The following is a 17,156-nucleotide window of genomic DNA, read 5'->3' as shown; positions in this document are numbered from 1 at the left end:
AGGATCTATATCTGTATCTCCGCTGCTGCAGGAAGCATCTACCCAAAACAACTGCAAATCTAATTAACAGATTAATCCCTCTCCCCAGAGGATTGAGTGCAGCACAACGCCTCCAAACCACACCGCTGCCAAGAGCCAGGCCAGACTGAGGAGCTGTAGTGAAGACAAGAGTCTGAACTCTCCTGGGCAGCCGTGGGCATCCCACCAGGCTGGTCTGCTCCTCACCAGGAGCTGCCACGTTGGCCATCCCACCAGGGCGGAGGCTGGTGGCACCCTGGCTCTACGGCAGCATCATGGACAGGACCAGGCTCTGTGCCCAGCTCTGACCGCAGACCCCCTTGTCATGTCACAGCACACCCGGTGGAGATGGCTCTACCCCGCGTCCCTCTGTGACGCTCATCAGTGTTTTAAAAGCTGTACGGAAATGGTTTAAAACTCTTGAAGCCCAGCATCCTCCAATGACACCAAACAGCTCCGCAGCAAACGACTGGACCACGAAGGTGCCGCTGGTCTGGATTTTATTGTGCAAATTGTGTATCAGAAGAAAGCCATTATCTACCAGAGGCTCAGCTCACTTCAGCTCCACAATGGTCAACTAATTACCACGTCTTGCCCTTTCCTAGCACCGTGCTTCAGTCAGAGCGGCCTTCACTAATTCAAGAGGACCTCCAAGAAAACCAACTGCTAAGCACGATCCACCTCCAGCCCTGAAGGAGTTTCCTGCAGGTGCTGTTCAGTCCCAGCATCCCAATGCACTCCCAGCCTGGTGGAAACTGCCTCCAGCTCCACTCACCAGGTGCATGCTTCCCCGGAGAAGAAAACCCCTTCCCAGGACTTTGCCATGGCCTCGTTTTCAAGGGGGACAAAAGAAACAACATTTTGAGTAGCATCCAAGGGACCTAAGCAGGAGCCAGACAAGGGCCAAAGTCACCCAAGCACTTGCACGCATGAGACTGGAGCTCCTCAGAAGTGTCTACAAACCATTCCTGGATCAAACCTGGAGCAAGCCTTCACTGATCAGACACGCAGTGTTCATGCTCTTCACACCAGCTTCTCAAAAGCCACTGCAGCAACCACTGAAGATGTTAAGAACAGCATAAGGAGCCTCTCTAAGAGGAACTGTGGGCACAGGTCTAATCTTCCAAGGGCCAGAAACCAGGCAGCAGCCTGGAGAGCAGAAGCTTTCCTGCCATCCCTCCCGGGAATGCCACCACAAGCTGATCCTCCCTGCCACCACTGACCCATCTCAGCCACCCGCCGGGGTTTGCCTCCTGGTCGTGCCCAGCAGCCCGCTCCCGGACAGGTCCCGTAACAGGGCTTCTCCCCCACTCCCACATGGCACTGGGAGCTGCTCCAGAGTACGGAGCAACCACAGCTCCTCACAAGGCCCAGGAGAATTTTCCCAGGTTGTTGAAAGCATAAAACTGCTAAACCAACAGGGAATTGCAGAGAGCAAACTGTCTCAGGGCAAACTTCTGCTGTGCAGGGACAATTGACAGCTACACCCTGTCCCTGGTCAGAGCATCACTTCAGTTAAAAAAAACAAGAAAATAGACTTTGAACACCCCAAATCTCAGCAGTGGGGTTCAGAGGTACACCCCCACCAGACGCTTGCACCCGAAAACTCAAGCCACAGAGCCGATTACAGCTCAAGTACTTTATTATCGCTAGGTTTTCCATTACCGCCCAGGATTATCCTGTCTACACACAGTTGCTAAAATCTGATGGAGAATTTACAAAAAAATGAGAAGTGCTAAGCAGCTGGTGAGCAAAGACCTAAGCTTGGAGGCAGCGCTCTGACAGGCTGTTTTCAGCAAGACAAACGTGCAGCATCGCTACCATCAGAGGAACGTGTTTTTAAAAAAGCCAGCACCAAGCAGAACAAGGCACCCTGGCTCGCTGTGCCAGAGAGCTGGCACGGCTGCACACAGCCGGGGACCGGCCATGGACGGGCAGTTCTCCAGTCCCCAACCTAAAGAGCAACTCCTTGGAGTTGCTCACAAGTACTATTGGAGAGATGACGACAGGAAAACATGGCCGGTTTTGATCAGTGAAAGAGCCACAGCAGCTCTCCCGGCACAGGGTAGCCTCCCCTGGGGCACTGCGAACCTGCCCAGAGCTCCTGGTCCCCAGCCGTGCTATGTCACCCAGGGGTGCAGAGCCCCCGGAGCCACCCCAGCACGGGCAGCATCACTGCAGCACAGGCAGGAGAGCCAGGGAAAAAATGTGGCTGCCTTAACCACATTTTAGACATGGGATCTGCAGTATTTTTTTATGTTCTTTTGACACCTCCTGTCCCAGAAATGGCATCAGAAAAGCATCCATATTCAGGAAAAAGAAAAAGAGGGTTAAGGAGGGAAACAAAAATCTGAGATTCTTTTCCGTGGAGGCTGGAAAAGGATGCGAGCTGCAGTCCCAACCAGAGCATCCCGGAGTCCTGCCTGACGTCTTGGAGCAGCTTTCCTTGTCCTGCTGCTCATGGAGGAAACCACCCGCGCAGGGAGGGAGCGGCGGGGGCACAACACTAATGCAAGTGGCATTAATGAACATCCCCATTTGCTGCTGCCTCTAGTAAGGAATGAAATAACCCAGACCCCGGCGCTCGCTTCCGGCACTATCAGCAATCACGGCACAAGGACGATAAGGTAAAGGTGTTCCCAGGAAAAGCTGTACCTTTGGCGAGCACAGCCCCAATCTGAAACATTTTTCAGCCCCTGTTTACACATCCCGCTGGGAAGGGGTTGTGTCCCCAGCTGTTATCAGCTCCAGTAAACTGCAGCCAGAAATTTTATCTTAACTTTCTTCTGTACAGAGCAGCTGCCACAATAAATATCAGCAAGATCAACAAAGCAAGAAGGTCTGAGGAGCAGCCGCTCGTCACGGCTCTGGGCTGAGCAGGGGCTGCCAGGATCCTCGCTCGGATGCGCTCACACCAAGAGTGGAAGGCGCAGTAATTTGGAAACATTTTAAACCAACCCCAAAACACTCAAGCCACACACCGAATGCACGTCGGGAGACTGTGGGAGAGCATTAAGGATGCCTGCTGTCAAGCTGCCATCCTTAAGCAAGGAAGCAGGACCACCAGAAGACACCAAAGCCAGGTTTTAAGTGTGAGCAAAGCCTGGAGCTGCTCTGAAGGGGAGGCAGGGTTTGCGGTCCCCCAGCTCCTGTCCTCACCCAGCTGGGCATCTCTGATAAGGCTTTCCCCAGCTTTCACTTCCAGGAGGACAGAGCCGCTGTGGCTTTCACCCCCACCGAGGCAGAAGAGGAAGCCCTTAGACAGCAAGATCTGCACAGCCCTTACAATCTCAGTCGCCGCATGCATCCCACACAAGGCTCTTCTGTTTTATTTATTAAACAGAAACAGATTGCTATAGGCAGCTTTAATCCAAGTGATAGAATCGGTTTCCATAGACACTTACTGCTTCCCCATCAAAATTCAGACGCAGCCAGCGAGCTGTGCACGGCCGAGCTGGAGCAGCCCGTGGCTGCGGGTAAGCGGTATCTGACACCAAGCACAACATGGCAAAACCAAAGCCTGGCCCCTCTGAGGAGCTGTTCACCAATTGCTTCATCAGCCTTTAGAGTCGTTTCAGCTCAGCCTCTTCTCCGTTAATTGACCGCCTCGGAGAGATCGCATTAACGAGTACAGTTTGCCATCTCCTAGCACAGCGACCTGGTGAGCCAGGCCTGCAGGAGGGACCGGGAGGAGGACTTCACCTGGGACTGCAAAGGCAACGAGACCAAAAGCCATCTCAGCCGCACCAGAGCCTTAACGGGAGGCTGCAGCATCCCTGGGGGGAGCTGGGAGAAGAGCCACCTCAAACCATGTCTGCACAGCAAAATGGCAGCAAGGAGGGGGCAGAGGCAGACCACAGGAGCCATGTCCAAGCAATGGGAAGACTGGAAAAGCAGCTCCCAAATGACCTACCAGAGGAGAAAGTGTAAGAAAGGGAAAGGAGGCACCGAGCACCACAGCTCGTGATGTCTGTCGCAACTCTGACCGACTGAGCAATTACGAGCCACCAGCCGCGTTGCATGGGAAGCTGCAGACAGCGTGCAGCAGATCTTGCAACGGCTCTGCCACACTCAGCGGGGCTTAGGGTACAAACAGCACGGCCCAAGTGCTGGGCGACTTCTACCAGGAGAAACACTGCTTCAGTACAGGCAGCCTGCCCATTCCCCGAGCCGCTCCCTCTCCCTCCATCATCCCCGTCTCCTTCAGAGGACTCGGGTGGGCAGTGCTGCCTCAGCTCCCAGACCAGAAGCTGGTGCTTCTCTCTCCTTTGCAAAGCAAGACAAAAATGCCAGCAAAGCCGCTCTCTGCAAACGCTTCCTCTTTGCGAACACCACAAGCTGACAGTGCCCCAAAATCCTGACACTAAGAATAGCAGGCTTTTTTTAAAGCTACATTAACAGTAAATACACTTCTACCATTCACATGAGGCAGGATCAGCTCCACATTGAGCTTATCTGCATCAACAGCAAAAATCTGGTTTCATCCCTGTGCTCGGAGCTTACTCCGGCCTGCGACTCCATTTAGCAGTAAATTGGTGACTTACCCAGTTCTTTAGATCCTTGGCTTTCACTAGCCAACTCTCCCATCTTAACCAGAGCATCAAAGTATCCTTTTGCTGCATATGTCATACCTAAAAGCATCAAAAAATGCAGGTTATAGTCTCTTTAGTAGCTATTATAACTTCTATGGCACTGAATAGATGCTAGACACTAAAATAGACATTACTTCAAAGGGCTTAACCCCATGGGGAGGAACTAGACAACAAACAGAAGAAAAATGAGTGAGGAAAGAAGAAAGCTCCAGCAGCAAGATTACAGGGCTATTTAGGAGGAAAAAAAAAAAGGTACATGCAGGACCTAGGTGGTTTTCATTCCAGTGTAACCATCAGCCTGCCTAATGCTGCTCCGAAAAATCACTGTGGAATAATTGAATATCACAGACTTTCATTATATAGTTCAGTCTTGTTTGTTGACATTCCAGCTACACACTCCACTTTAATCAGATAAGCAGGGGGTTTCCTCTAATCACGAGAACATGTTGTACGGCTTTAGCTCAACACCATCAAATTATGTGCTGAAGCCTCTTCCAGCATGATTTACTGATTAAGACACTTCCTTCAGATGTCCCCACCAGCTCAGAGATCCAATGTAAAGGATGACCAAAGGCAATTTTAAAAATTACAGGAAGATCTTGGGCTTCAAAGTGTATTCACAGCAGGGATGTGAGAAAAATAGAAAATAAGCGATCATACTGGTTATCCACAAAACGCTGCAGTTACAGCATGCCCAACTTAAGCTGTCATAAAACGGCACGTTATAAATGGACTCCACCACCCAAGTAATTAAAAGCTGCATTCTCAGTATAACATTTTGGAAGAACAAATAAAAAACACAGTCTCAAGGGCAACCTCTTCTCCCCCCATCAGCCCCTGCCTCTCCTCCCTTCCCTGCTGCCTGCACCCAGCTGGAGACCCAGCAGGGAAACAGCAGGCAGAAGCACACCCAAATCATGAATCCCTGCTTCGTTAGCATCATTAGGAATAGTCAGGAAATTCTGCTGCTTGTAAGGGTGTATTAAGTCCCCCGTCCCTAGGGATCAGAGTCCACTGTCCCTGTGCAGTGGACCGGGATGGGCGGGCACTTCCCATGTTATGACCAGTTGACCCATTAAAACCTAATTAAAAACAGTGCTGAGAACTGGCAAGAAAGCTGCATGCAGGGGAGTGCCTGTACCTGAGAACAGCAGGAGGTCTGCATCTTAAAAAAAATCCTTCACGGAAACATCCAGGAACCTCATTTGACTTGTGGGCAATAAAATTTGCTCCAGGCACAAAGCAAGAAGGCACAGCTCCTTCCCAAAGGTCGTATTTCAAACACCGGCGTTCAAGAACATGAGACACCAAAATATTTTTTTTTTTTCCACTGGCTTAAGATTATGACAGCCTCTTGGCTTACAGGCTTTTTCACTGAACCAATTAAAAAATAAAATCCAGGAGACATGGGCAGCGCAGCTCGGAAGTGAGCAGAGCCCTCCCTGAAAGCAAGCAGCTGCCCCTGGGGTCGAGCGGAGCCTGCCTCAAACCTCCTTAAAGCCGAGCCAGGTAGGGCCCAGGCAGTATGCAAAGGCGTTTTAAGTCAAAATAGTCCATTTTTGGTTTTCATCAATCTGTATTTTATTTTTGATCATTGAAATCTACACCTTCCTAACGGCTCCCAATAGGACCCTGTATTCCCAAGAGCTGCCACCAATATTTTTAGGTTTTTTTCCTTCTCTTCCAATGCATTCTTCTGGGCAATTTTGAACATTTCGGTAACACACCTTTAAACAGAACTTGAAATCTTAGTTCTAAATATTTTAAAGTTACACATAAAGATCAACTGGTTGGAGACATATGTGTTATCCAGTTGCCACCCAACATTTTAACGCTTGAGCCCTTTCCACATCCATGGCCCTGCATAGTACACGCATGCCTTGCGCATCCTAACGGTGCGAGCTTTGCATCAAGGTCCAAGAACCATCTCCCCAGTTTCCTCCCCTCCCTCTCCCAGGGAAAAAGAGCATCCCAAGCTGGTTTTCCAGCTTTCCTCCCTTCTGAGGCCATGCTGTCCAGCCAGACCCAGCGACCCCTCACCAGCCTTGCAGCCCCCAGCATATCAGCAATAAATGCATCAGCAGTGCAGTTTCACTTACTTGCTAAGGCTTTTTCATAGGTCTTCCCCATAGAAATGAAATTCCTGAGGCTGGGATTGAACTGCTCCATGATCGTCTAGAGGAAAGAGGAGAACATCATCAGGGGTTAGCAGAGATGATCGGGAGCTGGACAGAGCAGCTCCGCGCTCCCGCAGGCAGCGACACTGAACTCTATGTACATCAATGCAATAACAGAACAAAAAAGTCCTCCCACACCTCTCAGCAGCTCAACCCAAGCTTCCCAACATCTGCAAGAGGATGCTGGTTTTACACCAAGAAGCCTTAAGTATACCCATGTATTGCAAATAACGCACAAAAGCAATCGCCCTGCTGGCCTGGAAGGGCAAATATTCTTCTCATTTTGAGTAACTCAAAAGTACAGGATCAGAGCAGCGCAGAAGTAGCCCAACGCTAAACCAAACACTACGATAAGAGCTGTTGGACACAGCCAGGACGTCAGCTGAATGCAACAACTCGTGCTGCCACTTCAAGCCATGCCCTTTGCGAGAGCGGGCTGGAGGCACCTTCGCCTCTCACCAAGGACAACGGCTCCAGAGGGCTCTGCCCTGGTGCCAGCTCCAGCAGGTGCCGTTGGCACTGCCCTGACACCAGGCGAGAACAGAGCCTGGACGCAGCATGGGAGGGAGGATTCATCCCACAGCTTTAGTGAGGAAGACCAAGCTTGGGTTTTGAACACCACAAGGCAGAGGGTCAATAACAAGGTGGCTCTGCAGCGGCCCAGTGAGAGATGCCTCATGCAGATGCTTCACAGTAAGAGATAAGTGAATGCCCCAAACCAGAAAATTATCAGATATGGCAAATATAACCATAATATCAACCAGAAGTGGCTGTTGGAGACAGCAGGCAACAGCTCTCAGACCAACCACAAAGTTGACCTGAGTTCTGGGAGATGACAGCTGGTGATGTCCCACTGCTGGGATGGCCTTGGAGAGCAGCACCAGCTTGGTCTATCATGGACAAGCAGAAAGGGCTGAAGAGCGGTATTCAAAATAACCACCAAGGAGCTGAAGACAGAGCAAAGCCACCATCATCCCCATGGTGCTGGTGCCAGCCACGGCTGAAGCCATGTGCAAGGAATTACACCTCGGTCTCAAAGCACTTGGTGTCACTTTCCACCTGCCTATAAATGCATAAATTAGGGTGTCGGTGAACACCAGAAGCGCTGTCTGACAGCTTTTCCTCCCTCGCTTTAAGGTCCTTATTTAAACATGGGGGGGAGGAATAATCGGATCACAAAGAAGAACGGCTCTTTGTACGTTTGGCACAGCAGCTACTGACCCTCCCCTGCCAGAGCTATTCAATCCCCGGCACTGATAGCATCTCTAAAACCAGACACCAATTCCCAGCCGAGCTGTGGAAGAGACAACAAAATCTCCATTCTCTCCCTGCAAATCCGACCTCCAGACCAAGCCCGGCTGCAGCGGAGCAGCCCAGAAGCTGGTCCCAAGGCCCTGCCCCACCTCAGGGACAACCCCTCGCCCTGCCCCGACAGCCTCCCACCAAGGGTACCACCAGAAAATTAAATTTAATGCCTAAATGTCCCTGCACACCCCGAGCAGTGATGCACGGGTGTTCTCCCTGGGAAGCGAGGGCTCTGCACCCCTCCATGCCACGCTGCTGGCAGCGTCCCATCCCGGGAAGGGGAGGGAAGACGACAGACAGACACTTATGGCAAATAAGCTGATTAAGCATCTGTCACCTCATCTGAAGCTGGCCAAACACTATAAAGCTCATTTTCTGCCTGAGGCATTTTTATCCCGAGTTCCTGCTGCCTGGCCTTTGGAAAGTGTGACAGTTTAATTTTCTTCCGCGGGTGCATGTGTGCAAGGCTCAGCCAGCGCCTTCCCCCAGCTCTAACAGCCATTTTCTAATTTCAGTGAGCAGGAACCCGCGCGGGATGCCAGCTCAGAGGCCAGTGTCGAGCACGCTATCGGGGGGGGGGGGGGGGGCGGGCATCACCTAGGTGCTGGTATTTGTTGGTAGGAGAAATCCTTTCGATCCTCCAAGGAGCACACAGCAGCAGCCCCGCTCCTGGATGGAGCGGCGGGTTGAGGACGGCTGCTCCGAGGCCGGAGCATCAACCCAACCCAAGCTGCGATGCCCCAAAGCCACCATCCCACCGCCCCAGCGGCTCTCAGTGCTTTCGGGTCCGTCCCACAGCACCATACGCAGCCCTGCTAAGGGCAGATGATGATGCCCAGAGATTTGACAGGCAAGCAGGAGGCTAACGAGAAACTTCACTGCTAATTAAGACTGCGGGTCAAGCTATGCAGCAACATAGTGCACATGGAAGCTGCTTTGGGGCAGCGCAGAGCAGTTTAGTGAACACGCTCAGCTTGAAAGGAGAAAATTAACCTGTAGCAACAAGTCATGTAGCAAGTTGTTTTCCCTAATTGTAGGAGACAATTGCACAGGAGTTAATTAACACTGACGAGGATTGCTCCATCCTTCCCACATCACATTTAACTTCAGTCAAAAAAATCCACCCGTGTTATTCCACGAAGCAGCTGGAGGCATGGCATCGCTGCCCGCGGTGGGGACAGGGACACGTCCCCACTGCCAGGAGAGCCGTGGCTACAGCCTCCACCACGCTCAAGCTCAGCCTGAGCCATCTGAGCCTGAATGACGTTCATGCAGAAGAAATATTGGCAGAATTTCTGTGGGGAAGGGATTTTTAAACAGTTTGTTAGGTTAAGTGCAGTAAGTGTTTATGTATATGTATGTATACATGTATATATAAATAAAATTATTTTTGCAGCAGTGCCTATGTAAACATATCTTCCTGAGGCACGAAGCTTAGCGAATAAATGACAGAACAGGATCTGCAGACAAAGCATCATCCACAGAGCAGGAGCACGGGTGACCATCGGCGAGCACCGGCCATCCCCGTGGTGCCACGCTGAGTGCCGGCGGGCGCAGATGGCAGCGATGGAGAGCAGCCCCCGGGAGGGCAGCACCGTGCCCGAAGGCTTAGAGCAGCCGAGCCGCTCTCTCTCGAGCTGCAGGTCTTGTGGGGATGGAGGCGGCGGCACAGATTCATGGAAATCCCCTTCCAAAATTCAGCACATCTTCCCCAAACTGGAGAGAACCAAAGCATGACTCGGCCCCGGGGGCTGCCAGCACCGCTCAGGGCAGGATCCTGCTCCTCGCTGACCAACAACAGCCCTTTTAAAGCAATAAAAAGAAAAAAGCCCCCAGAAAAGGTCCCACTGACCAGCTGAAGGGGGGGAGGCCAAAAAATTCATGAAACCTTAGGCAGAAGTTTGCTGAAAGTATTTTTAAGACATTGTCCAACAAAAACAGCCCGGCAGGATGAGGGCACTGAAAAGGGCTCTTCACTACAGCGATAAAAATAGAGTTTTTCAAGCTGCCTTCTCACTCCCAGGGTGGGAAGGGAAGATGACTCCAGAACTAACACACCTTCGCATCCCCCTCCAGGTGAGAAGCTGAAAAGCCACCAGCTGCTAAGGAGAAACACTGAAAAATAAACATATTTATGGCACCAAATACGCTCAACAAGCAATCGCTTTGCACACCGAAGTCAGACAGCAAGGTGCTGTAACTGCTCCCGTGATGCTGCAGGTCGCATCGCCGGTGGGTGCACCCTCCCAGCCGCCCCCCACCCTTGCTCCCATGGAGGGGGGGGGGGGGGGCAGAGGTGCCCGTGCAGGCTTCGACAGGGCTTTTCTTCAGCTGGTGAGGTGAAGCCAGGTTTGCAGGACACTACAGCAAAGCTGATGCTCAGCAAAATTCTGGTAATAAAAGCAAATCTCCTTCTCCCTCAAATTTTGCTCCATCAGCACCACCCACAAGTTGTTTGCCTTCCACACGCCGCCTGGGCAGAGTTTAGAAAAACACAGACAAAAAACCTGGCAGCTAAAGGTTGAAAGGGCTTTGCTTTGTTCCACTGCACTAAATTCCCTGGGTAATACCACTCAGCTCTCTGGGATTGGCACGGCTTTACTCAGCTGCCAAAAATGAAACTAATGCAAAGCACGAGGTCTCCAGGACATGGGCCTGCTGAATTAGGGGGAGAAGAGGCAATAGAAAATAAGGGCCCCGTCTCTCCCCTCTAAGTGCACTCCATGCTACAGCAAGGATCTACCGGCTGCTCCAATGCCGTAATAGTCAGCCTATAAGTAAAAGTTTAATTCCTCCCCAAGAACAAGCTGGAAATGGAGCTGGTTCAGGTTGTATCAGATTTCTCCTGCATAGGAAAGACCTGCACGACACCTCCTTAAGGGCTTTTAAAAAAAAAAAATTTAAAAACAGGCTGCATGGTTCTCCCCAGGTAGCTCCTAACACCAAATACAGAGCAAAATAAAAAGCAGGCGCTCATTTGCGCTGTTGGGGCAGGAAAGGGTCAGCAGCTGCAGTCTGCTGGGCACCTGGGCTCAGCACCACCTACATCGATCAGCGGCGGCACCGGCTGCGGTGCATCACCACGCTGCTGGGATGGGACCTCACCCCGCACGGCTGCGTCAGCCCTTCAGCAACGCACGCACTGCCCCGATTACGGTGCCGTAATTACAGCTAGACTTCGTGTCCAGTTTCTCCGCAACACGGCAAAGGGCCAGACAACCAGGGATCAGCATGAGGAGGCTCCTGGATTTGTCTGAGGGATGAGCATCACCACGAATGCCGCAGCGGGCACCGTGCCCCGGGCTCCTCTCCCAGCCACCCCCCGCCAGGGACAGCCTGTGCAGTGCTCACTGGGGACGTCCCAGACACCTCAGGGAACACAAGTGATGGACTTTGAGCTAAAAAACCAACTTCAGTGTTTTCCCAGTACCATTCTTTGCCACCCATATGCAGCAGTAAGGCGCAATGGCTCCTTGCAAGAGTGATGCTGCAGTGGCATGGGTGGCCTGGGCTCAGCCTGGCACCCACGGCTTTCCTGGGAGGCTCACGGGTGACAGCAGGACGTTATGTGACCATGACGAGGGCCGTGGGACTCTCTGCTGCACCACAGTCATGCTGCAAAAGTGGCTCAGCTGTAAGGAAGTTTTGTTTCTAAATGGGTCAGCCCTGCTCCAGGAACTCCTTTCGTTATTTCTCTATTAATATTTAATGCCCAAACAAACCCCAGCGCTGTCCCCATCTCAGCTCGTCCTGCCCCGCGCCATCAGAAGACAGCCCCATAGTTTTAAGAGCCAAGTTTCTGCTGGGAAGGGAGCCTCGCCGGACTTGTTAGCGGGGCTGATTTCAATTGCTTACAACCCACCCACCTTGCAACTCTGCCGCCAGGAACATCCCCATCCCGCTGAAGTCCCTGGCATCTCGGTGTACCATAACACACAACACAGCAGCAGCATTTCACAACCTGAGCTGCATCCCTCCCTTGCCGCCGGTGAGCCCACCACACCGAGCACTCCCAAAGCTTGCTCCAAGCCCGTGAGAATGGCTGAGCCGTCGTCCTCCAGCTAGGGCTCTCACAAGGTCCTGCCCTAAAGCCAGACAGCTCAGCACAATCTTTACTGGAAAAAGAGCTCAGGAACAAGGGAATCTGAAAAAAAACCACAGGATCCACACCTAAAGTCATTTCATTTCTACTAGCTGTCATGTCAGAGGATGAAGGGAACCAAGTTTCGGGGCTAGAGCTCTGAACGTCTTTGTCATTGGGGTCTGGGCTTGAAGGAAACCTGAATGGGGACCTGCACAGAGCCCCCCAGCATGCTGGCTCACAGCACCCACTGGGGAATACCTCAGTACCCACCAGCCATCGCCCCTGCACGGCAGACCCATCCCCCAGCCCTCCCCGCTGCCGAGCCGGGACGGTCACCCAGCCCCTTCCCCGCAGACCTCGCACCCAGGGGCTCCGCTGGGCCAAAGGCTTCAGCTCCCGGAGCTCGGCGCAGGAGGTGCTTGCCGTGCGCTGGCCTGTGCTGTACCCTGCCCTGCAACACAAGCAGCATGGGAGTGAAACCTTAGCCATGAGCAGACTCAACGCAACAAGGCATCGAAGGCAAAGCCAGCGGCTGCCTCCATCCCAGGGAGCAGCACATCTCAGCAGCAGGAGCTGCAGGCAGCACGGGAAGCGATTTGGGGGACCTTCGGCAAGTTCGGAGCTACCTGCTTTATAACACTTCATCCACAAGTTTCAACAGTTTGGAGATGTACCATCCCAGCAGAGGTCAGAAACCACTCTCCCGGCCTGCAGCAGCACGGTACACCTGCAGAGGGGACGGAGCAGCAGAAGGCGAGGGCAGCCCCCATCACCACCCCAGTGCCAAGCCACACGGCAGCACAGGAGCCGGAGCCGAGCCCACCACGCTGCGGCCGGACCAGCACGAAGCCTCGCTTCAAACAGACTCGGCTGCAGAGCAAAGATGCCTACAAAGATGCAACCCTGGCAAAAAGCGTGTTGCCCTATAAAGACACCACAGCCCTGGGCCCTGCTCGCCGCAGGACGAGCCTGGCCTCCACCCTGCCACCCTCGGCAGTTGCTGCTGGGAAAGGAATTTTGCAGAGCTTGACGTGCTCCCCCGCGACACAGGCACGCGGCACCCACTGCCCGCGGCAGCAGGGTGCTGCTGGTGATGGCAGCCGTGCAGCGGTGCCGCCAACCACCCCGGTCGGCTCAGAGCCTCGGCACCCAGCCAACAGGTTGCCCACATCTGGGGTGCAGGAAGCCCCAGGGCAGGGAGCAGAGACAGCGAGAGCAGAGCCCGTGGAATTCGGCAGTGGCACAGGCTGACTCCAGGGGCCGGCTCCTTCATCCCATCACACCGCATCGTCCCTCCACTGCCAAACGCACCAAGCCACCCACAATTTCCCTTCTGATTCACTTGAGCAAGAATCGCTCCCCTTCCCTCTGGACCTGGAGATAATGAGGCAAGAGGCTGTTATGCCAGCAATAACATTTATTACAGCTGATGTGTAGCAAATGACTATCAGGAATTATGTCTGCATTTGTGCAAGACAATTAGGTTTTGAGTTCGGGGTGTTTTTAAGCAAACACCTCTTCAAACACGGAGCTATTCATACACCATTGCAAAACCATCTTCCACACGAAGAAATAGCTTTAAAATGAAATGGAGGTTAGCCTGTAAATGACAATAATCTGATCTGTCATAAATGAGACAGATTTGTCTTCGGGGGAAGGAAGAATTGCCAGTCCCTCCTTTCTGCAAATAGACAGTTCTGTGCAAGGGACGAGCGGAGCTCAGGAGCGGCTGCACGGGGAGCAGCCCGAGAGCTGCCCTGCCACCGAGCACCCTGACCCTGCACCCACAGCCGGAGAGGTTTCACCCCTCCGTGCTCACAGCAGAGCCCAGCAGCTGTGCTGCTACGACGGGGTCCACGCGAGTGAATCAGCTCAGGGACGGTGGGATTACGTTGGCGGAAGGTGCCAGCAGCCTCCGTCTCCCTCTGTAATTACTACACATGTGTAGGCAGCTGCCTGTAGTGGCAGCATCGGCAAGGGGGCGGCTGACAGCTCCTCCACCATCTCATTAGCACAGTCACTCCAAGGGTGAGCGCTGGTTCTGGAAAATGATTACAATGGGCTTCCCGAGCAGAACGCCTCGGGAAAGCCTGCGCGGGAGAGGGTGCCTGGCACAGGGAGCAGCCGCGGAGAGCTGCCTGCTCCTGCTCCAGACCTCGCGGGGAACCGTCTCGACCCCCTGGTCTGGCTGCTGCCAGAACCCCGGCAAGGCGACAGCAGCGGCTGGAAGCAAAGCATGGGGCTGCCGCCCACCCCGCAACCCTGCTCTGCGGCGTGGGGTTCGGTGGCTGCGAGAAGGCAAGGAACAAACCTCCCCCGGCATCGTCCCCCTTCCTCAGGGTTGTCTCCTCCTGACCACAGTGGTGTTCAGGCTACTGTACAGGTCAGAAAAGCACAGGACAAAAAAAATACTTGGGCAACAGGGATGTGAAGCACTGGGGGTGGTTTTGGACAGGGAGACTCCAAAGCTTGCGGAGCTTCAGAGAGTCCACGCAGTCCCTGAGCCTCCAGCCCTCGCACTGGGCTCCAGGAGGTTGCTGAAGTCCTCAAAGAAACAGGCAAACATCAGGTTTCTGCACACACCCCATGCCACACATCTCCAGAGGCCAAGAAAAGCATTGCTGTCTTCAGAGGAGAAAAGGCTCCTCATTCACTGCAGAAAACGCAAACGGAGTCAGGACCATCCTCCTCCAGCTCCCAGCGCAGAGACGCTGATGTTGGGTAAAACTGAGATCTGCCTCCAGCTCCGAATCCTCGCTCCCTACACCTGGCTGCTCCCACTAAAACACCGAGAAATTAAAGTATTCACTAACTGACAGAAACCTTTGGACTCCTCTCGAGTCCATCTTTGGCTCTTGGGGCCAAGAGGCCCCCGTGCACCCTCTGCACTTCAGCCAGGCTTCGATGGAGACGGCACTGCTGCTTGCTCCGGGCCAAGGGCGCTCTGCTCCGTCTCTAGGCCCACGGCTCACGCAGCGCAGGACGGATGAAGTCAGAGGCAAGGGAAGAGCCCAGCCTGCGTCCACCCCTCGTCTCTTAGGGGAACAAACATCACTTAAGCGCAGTTGCGGTGATGGCCCACGAGCCGCCCTGCACGCTCCTTACAGGGCTGCGCAAGGGCACTCGGGGAAACTGTGACCTGCTCCGCAAACCTGCTATTAGCACAGTTCTTCGAGGACAACACACCTCAAACAACAACTGAGTCACCAGCTGAAGCTGTTCCCAGCAACTGTCCCCAGACCAAGGGCACCGTCACTCCGTCCGGTGGGTGGCGAGCTCCAGCAGCGCTCGCCCTGTTTGCCCAGGCAGCTCCCGGGGCCGAGCCGTGCCGATAGGCAAACACCCGGCTCCCTTGGAGGGAAAGGCTCCCACCTGCGCCGGGACCGGACCGCGTTAGCACCCCGCTGTGCCAGGCTCTGCCCGAGTCCAAGAGCACCGCGCAGGGCGGCGAGCCTGGGCGCACCAGCTGCATTCAGAGAGTCCCAGGCACCCAAGCCCCAGCTGTAGTTAAATGCCATAGCCAGAAGCCTCCATTCGCAGACCAGCTCTACATTCAGAGCAGCCACGATTTTGGGTGCCATTAGCTCCATCTGAGCAGCCGTTATGCCCCAGGATCCCAAAACCCAAGACTTTAGAACTTCATTACTTTGGTATTTTTTGTACTAAATTTTTCTATCAGAGCTTTTTTTTTTTTCTGCTTAATGCTCCCAGGTAACTCAATCTAACCACTTAAAATGCAGGAAATCATGCAAGCTTTCCAGTTTAACAAATGACATCCTGCATTACATGTTAGGCTAGAAAGGTTTTATTAGACTTGGTCGCAGGACCCAGCAGAGCAGAAACCACTTCCTTCACGAGGAAAATTAAAGCACATAAATTATTTTATTTTTCTCACGACACTGGGAGCGAAGCAGAAAGAAAAAAAGAAATCGAGAGATTCATGAACTCCAGCTACAACCCAGACACAGAAAAGGCTCTGATCGCTTTTAGCTGTTGCAGAAAAGCGGGTGACGGCGGCGCTGGGCTCGCCTGCCTGGGACCGGGGTGATTTGGGGACAGCGCTGCCCGCCCGTGGGAGAAGACAAATTCCCACGCAGGCTCCGGCCCCCCCAGAGCAGCGGCCGGGAGGCTCCGGGTGCCCGGGGGGCTCCGGTTGCCCGGGGCTGCCCCTCGCTCACTCCCCGCTCCCGGCTCCGGAGCGGCGGGGCCCCGGCAGCGACCCGGGCAACCGCGTCCCCCCCGGGCGGCTCCGGGCGCTCCCTGCCGCCTGCCCGAGCGCATCCCCGGGGCGGGAGCGGGGGCGGCCCCGGCCCCCGCCGCCTTCTCCTCCTCCCCCTCCCTCCCGCAGCCGCTCTGCCCCCGCACCCGGCGGAGGACGGGGAGGATGGGAAGGGGGGAGGGGGGGGGAATTAAAAATAAAAGGGAAAAAAAAACCCAAATAAACCGCAGCGGTGCCCTGGAGCCGGCACCTGTTGCCGGGGCTCACCTTGTAGACATTCTCGGTGAGCCGGTGCACCTCCTCGGAGCGGGACATGCTGGGCGGGCCGGGCAGCACCATGGATGGGCGGGCGGCGGGGGCGGCGCGGAGCGGCGCGGAGCCGGGCGGCGGGCGCGGAGAGCGGCGGGGAGCAGCGGCCGCGCCGCCTTTTATCAGCTCCCGGCGGCCGCCGCCCGCCCGGGCCCGCCCCGCGGGGAGGAGCCGCACCGGGCCGGGCCGGGCCGGGCTGGGCAGAGCTCCGCGCCCCGGCCGGGGATGGCGGGGCCGGGAGGCGGGGAAGCGCCCGGGCGCGGCGTGGGGCGGGGGGGGGGGGGGCGGGGAGGGAGGGCTGCGGGCCCGGGGGGCAGGAGGGAGGCACCGTGCTGTGCCCCCTCCTGTAACCCGCCTCCGGTACCCTGCTGTGCCCCTCCCGTACCCCATCCCACACCCCAATCCCCACCCCGTACCCCATCCCACACCCCATTCCCCATCCCGTACACCAT

General features: G+C 54.6%; 1 protein-coding gene across 6 annotated transcripts in view; it reads right to left on the bottom strand.

The window, feature by feature from the left end:
* The window catches only part of BAIAP2 (BAR/IMD domain containing adaptor protein 2), a 51,156-nt gene extending 34,374 nt beyond the window's left edge, over positions 1–16,782 (bottom strand). For all 6 annotated transcript variants that reach the window (XM_087750522.1, XM_087750519.1, XM_087750517.1 and 3 more), the window contains exons 1-3: positions 16,663–16,782; positions 6,710–6,785; positions 4,563–4,649 (exon numbers count right to left, since the gene is read on the bottom strand). In XM_087750522.1, the coding sequence (XP_087606648.1) occupies positions 4,563–4,649; positions 6,710–6,785; positions 16,663–16,734 (235 nt within the window). In that variant the 5' untranslated portion in view covers positions 16,735–16,782. The remainder of the gene's footprint in view (positions 1–4,562; positions 4,650–6,709; positions 6,786–16,662) is intronic.
* Positions 16,783–17,156: the final 374 nt, after the last annotated feature.

Source organism: Nipponia nippon, unplaced genomic scaffold (assembly GCF_047370975.1).
Source record: "Nipponia nippon isolate SJK-2023a ecotype South Korea unplaced genomic scaffold, ASM4737097v1 scaffold_14, whole genome shotgun sequence".
In the NCBI taxonomy this organism is placed as follows: domain Eukaryota; kingdom Metazoa; phylum Chordata; class Aves; order Pelecaniformes; family Threskiornithidae; genus Nipponia; species Nipponia nippon.
This window is presented reverse-complemented; position numbering and strand designations above follow the sequence as displayed.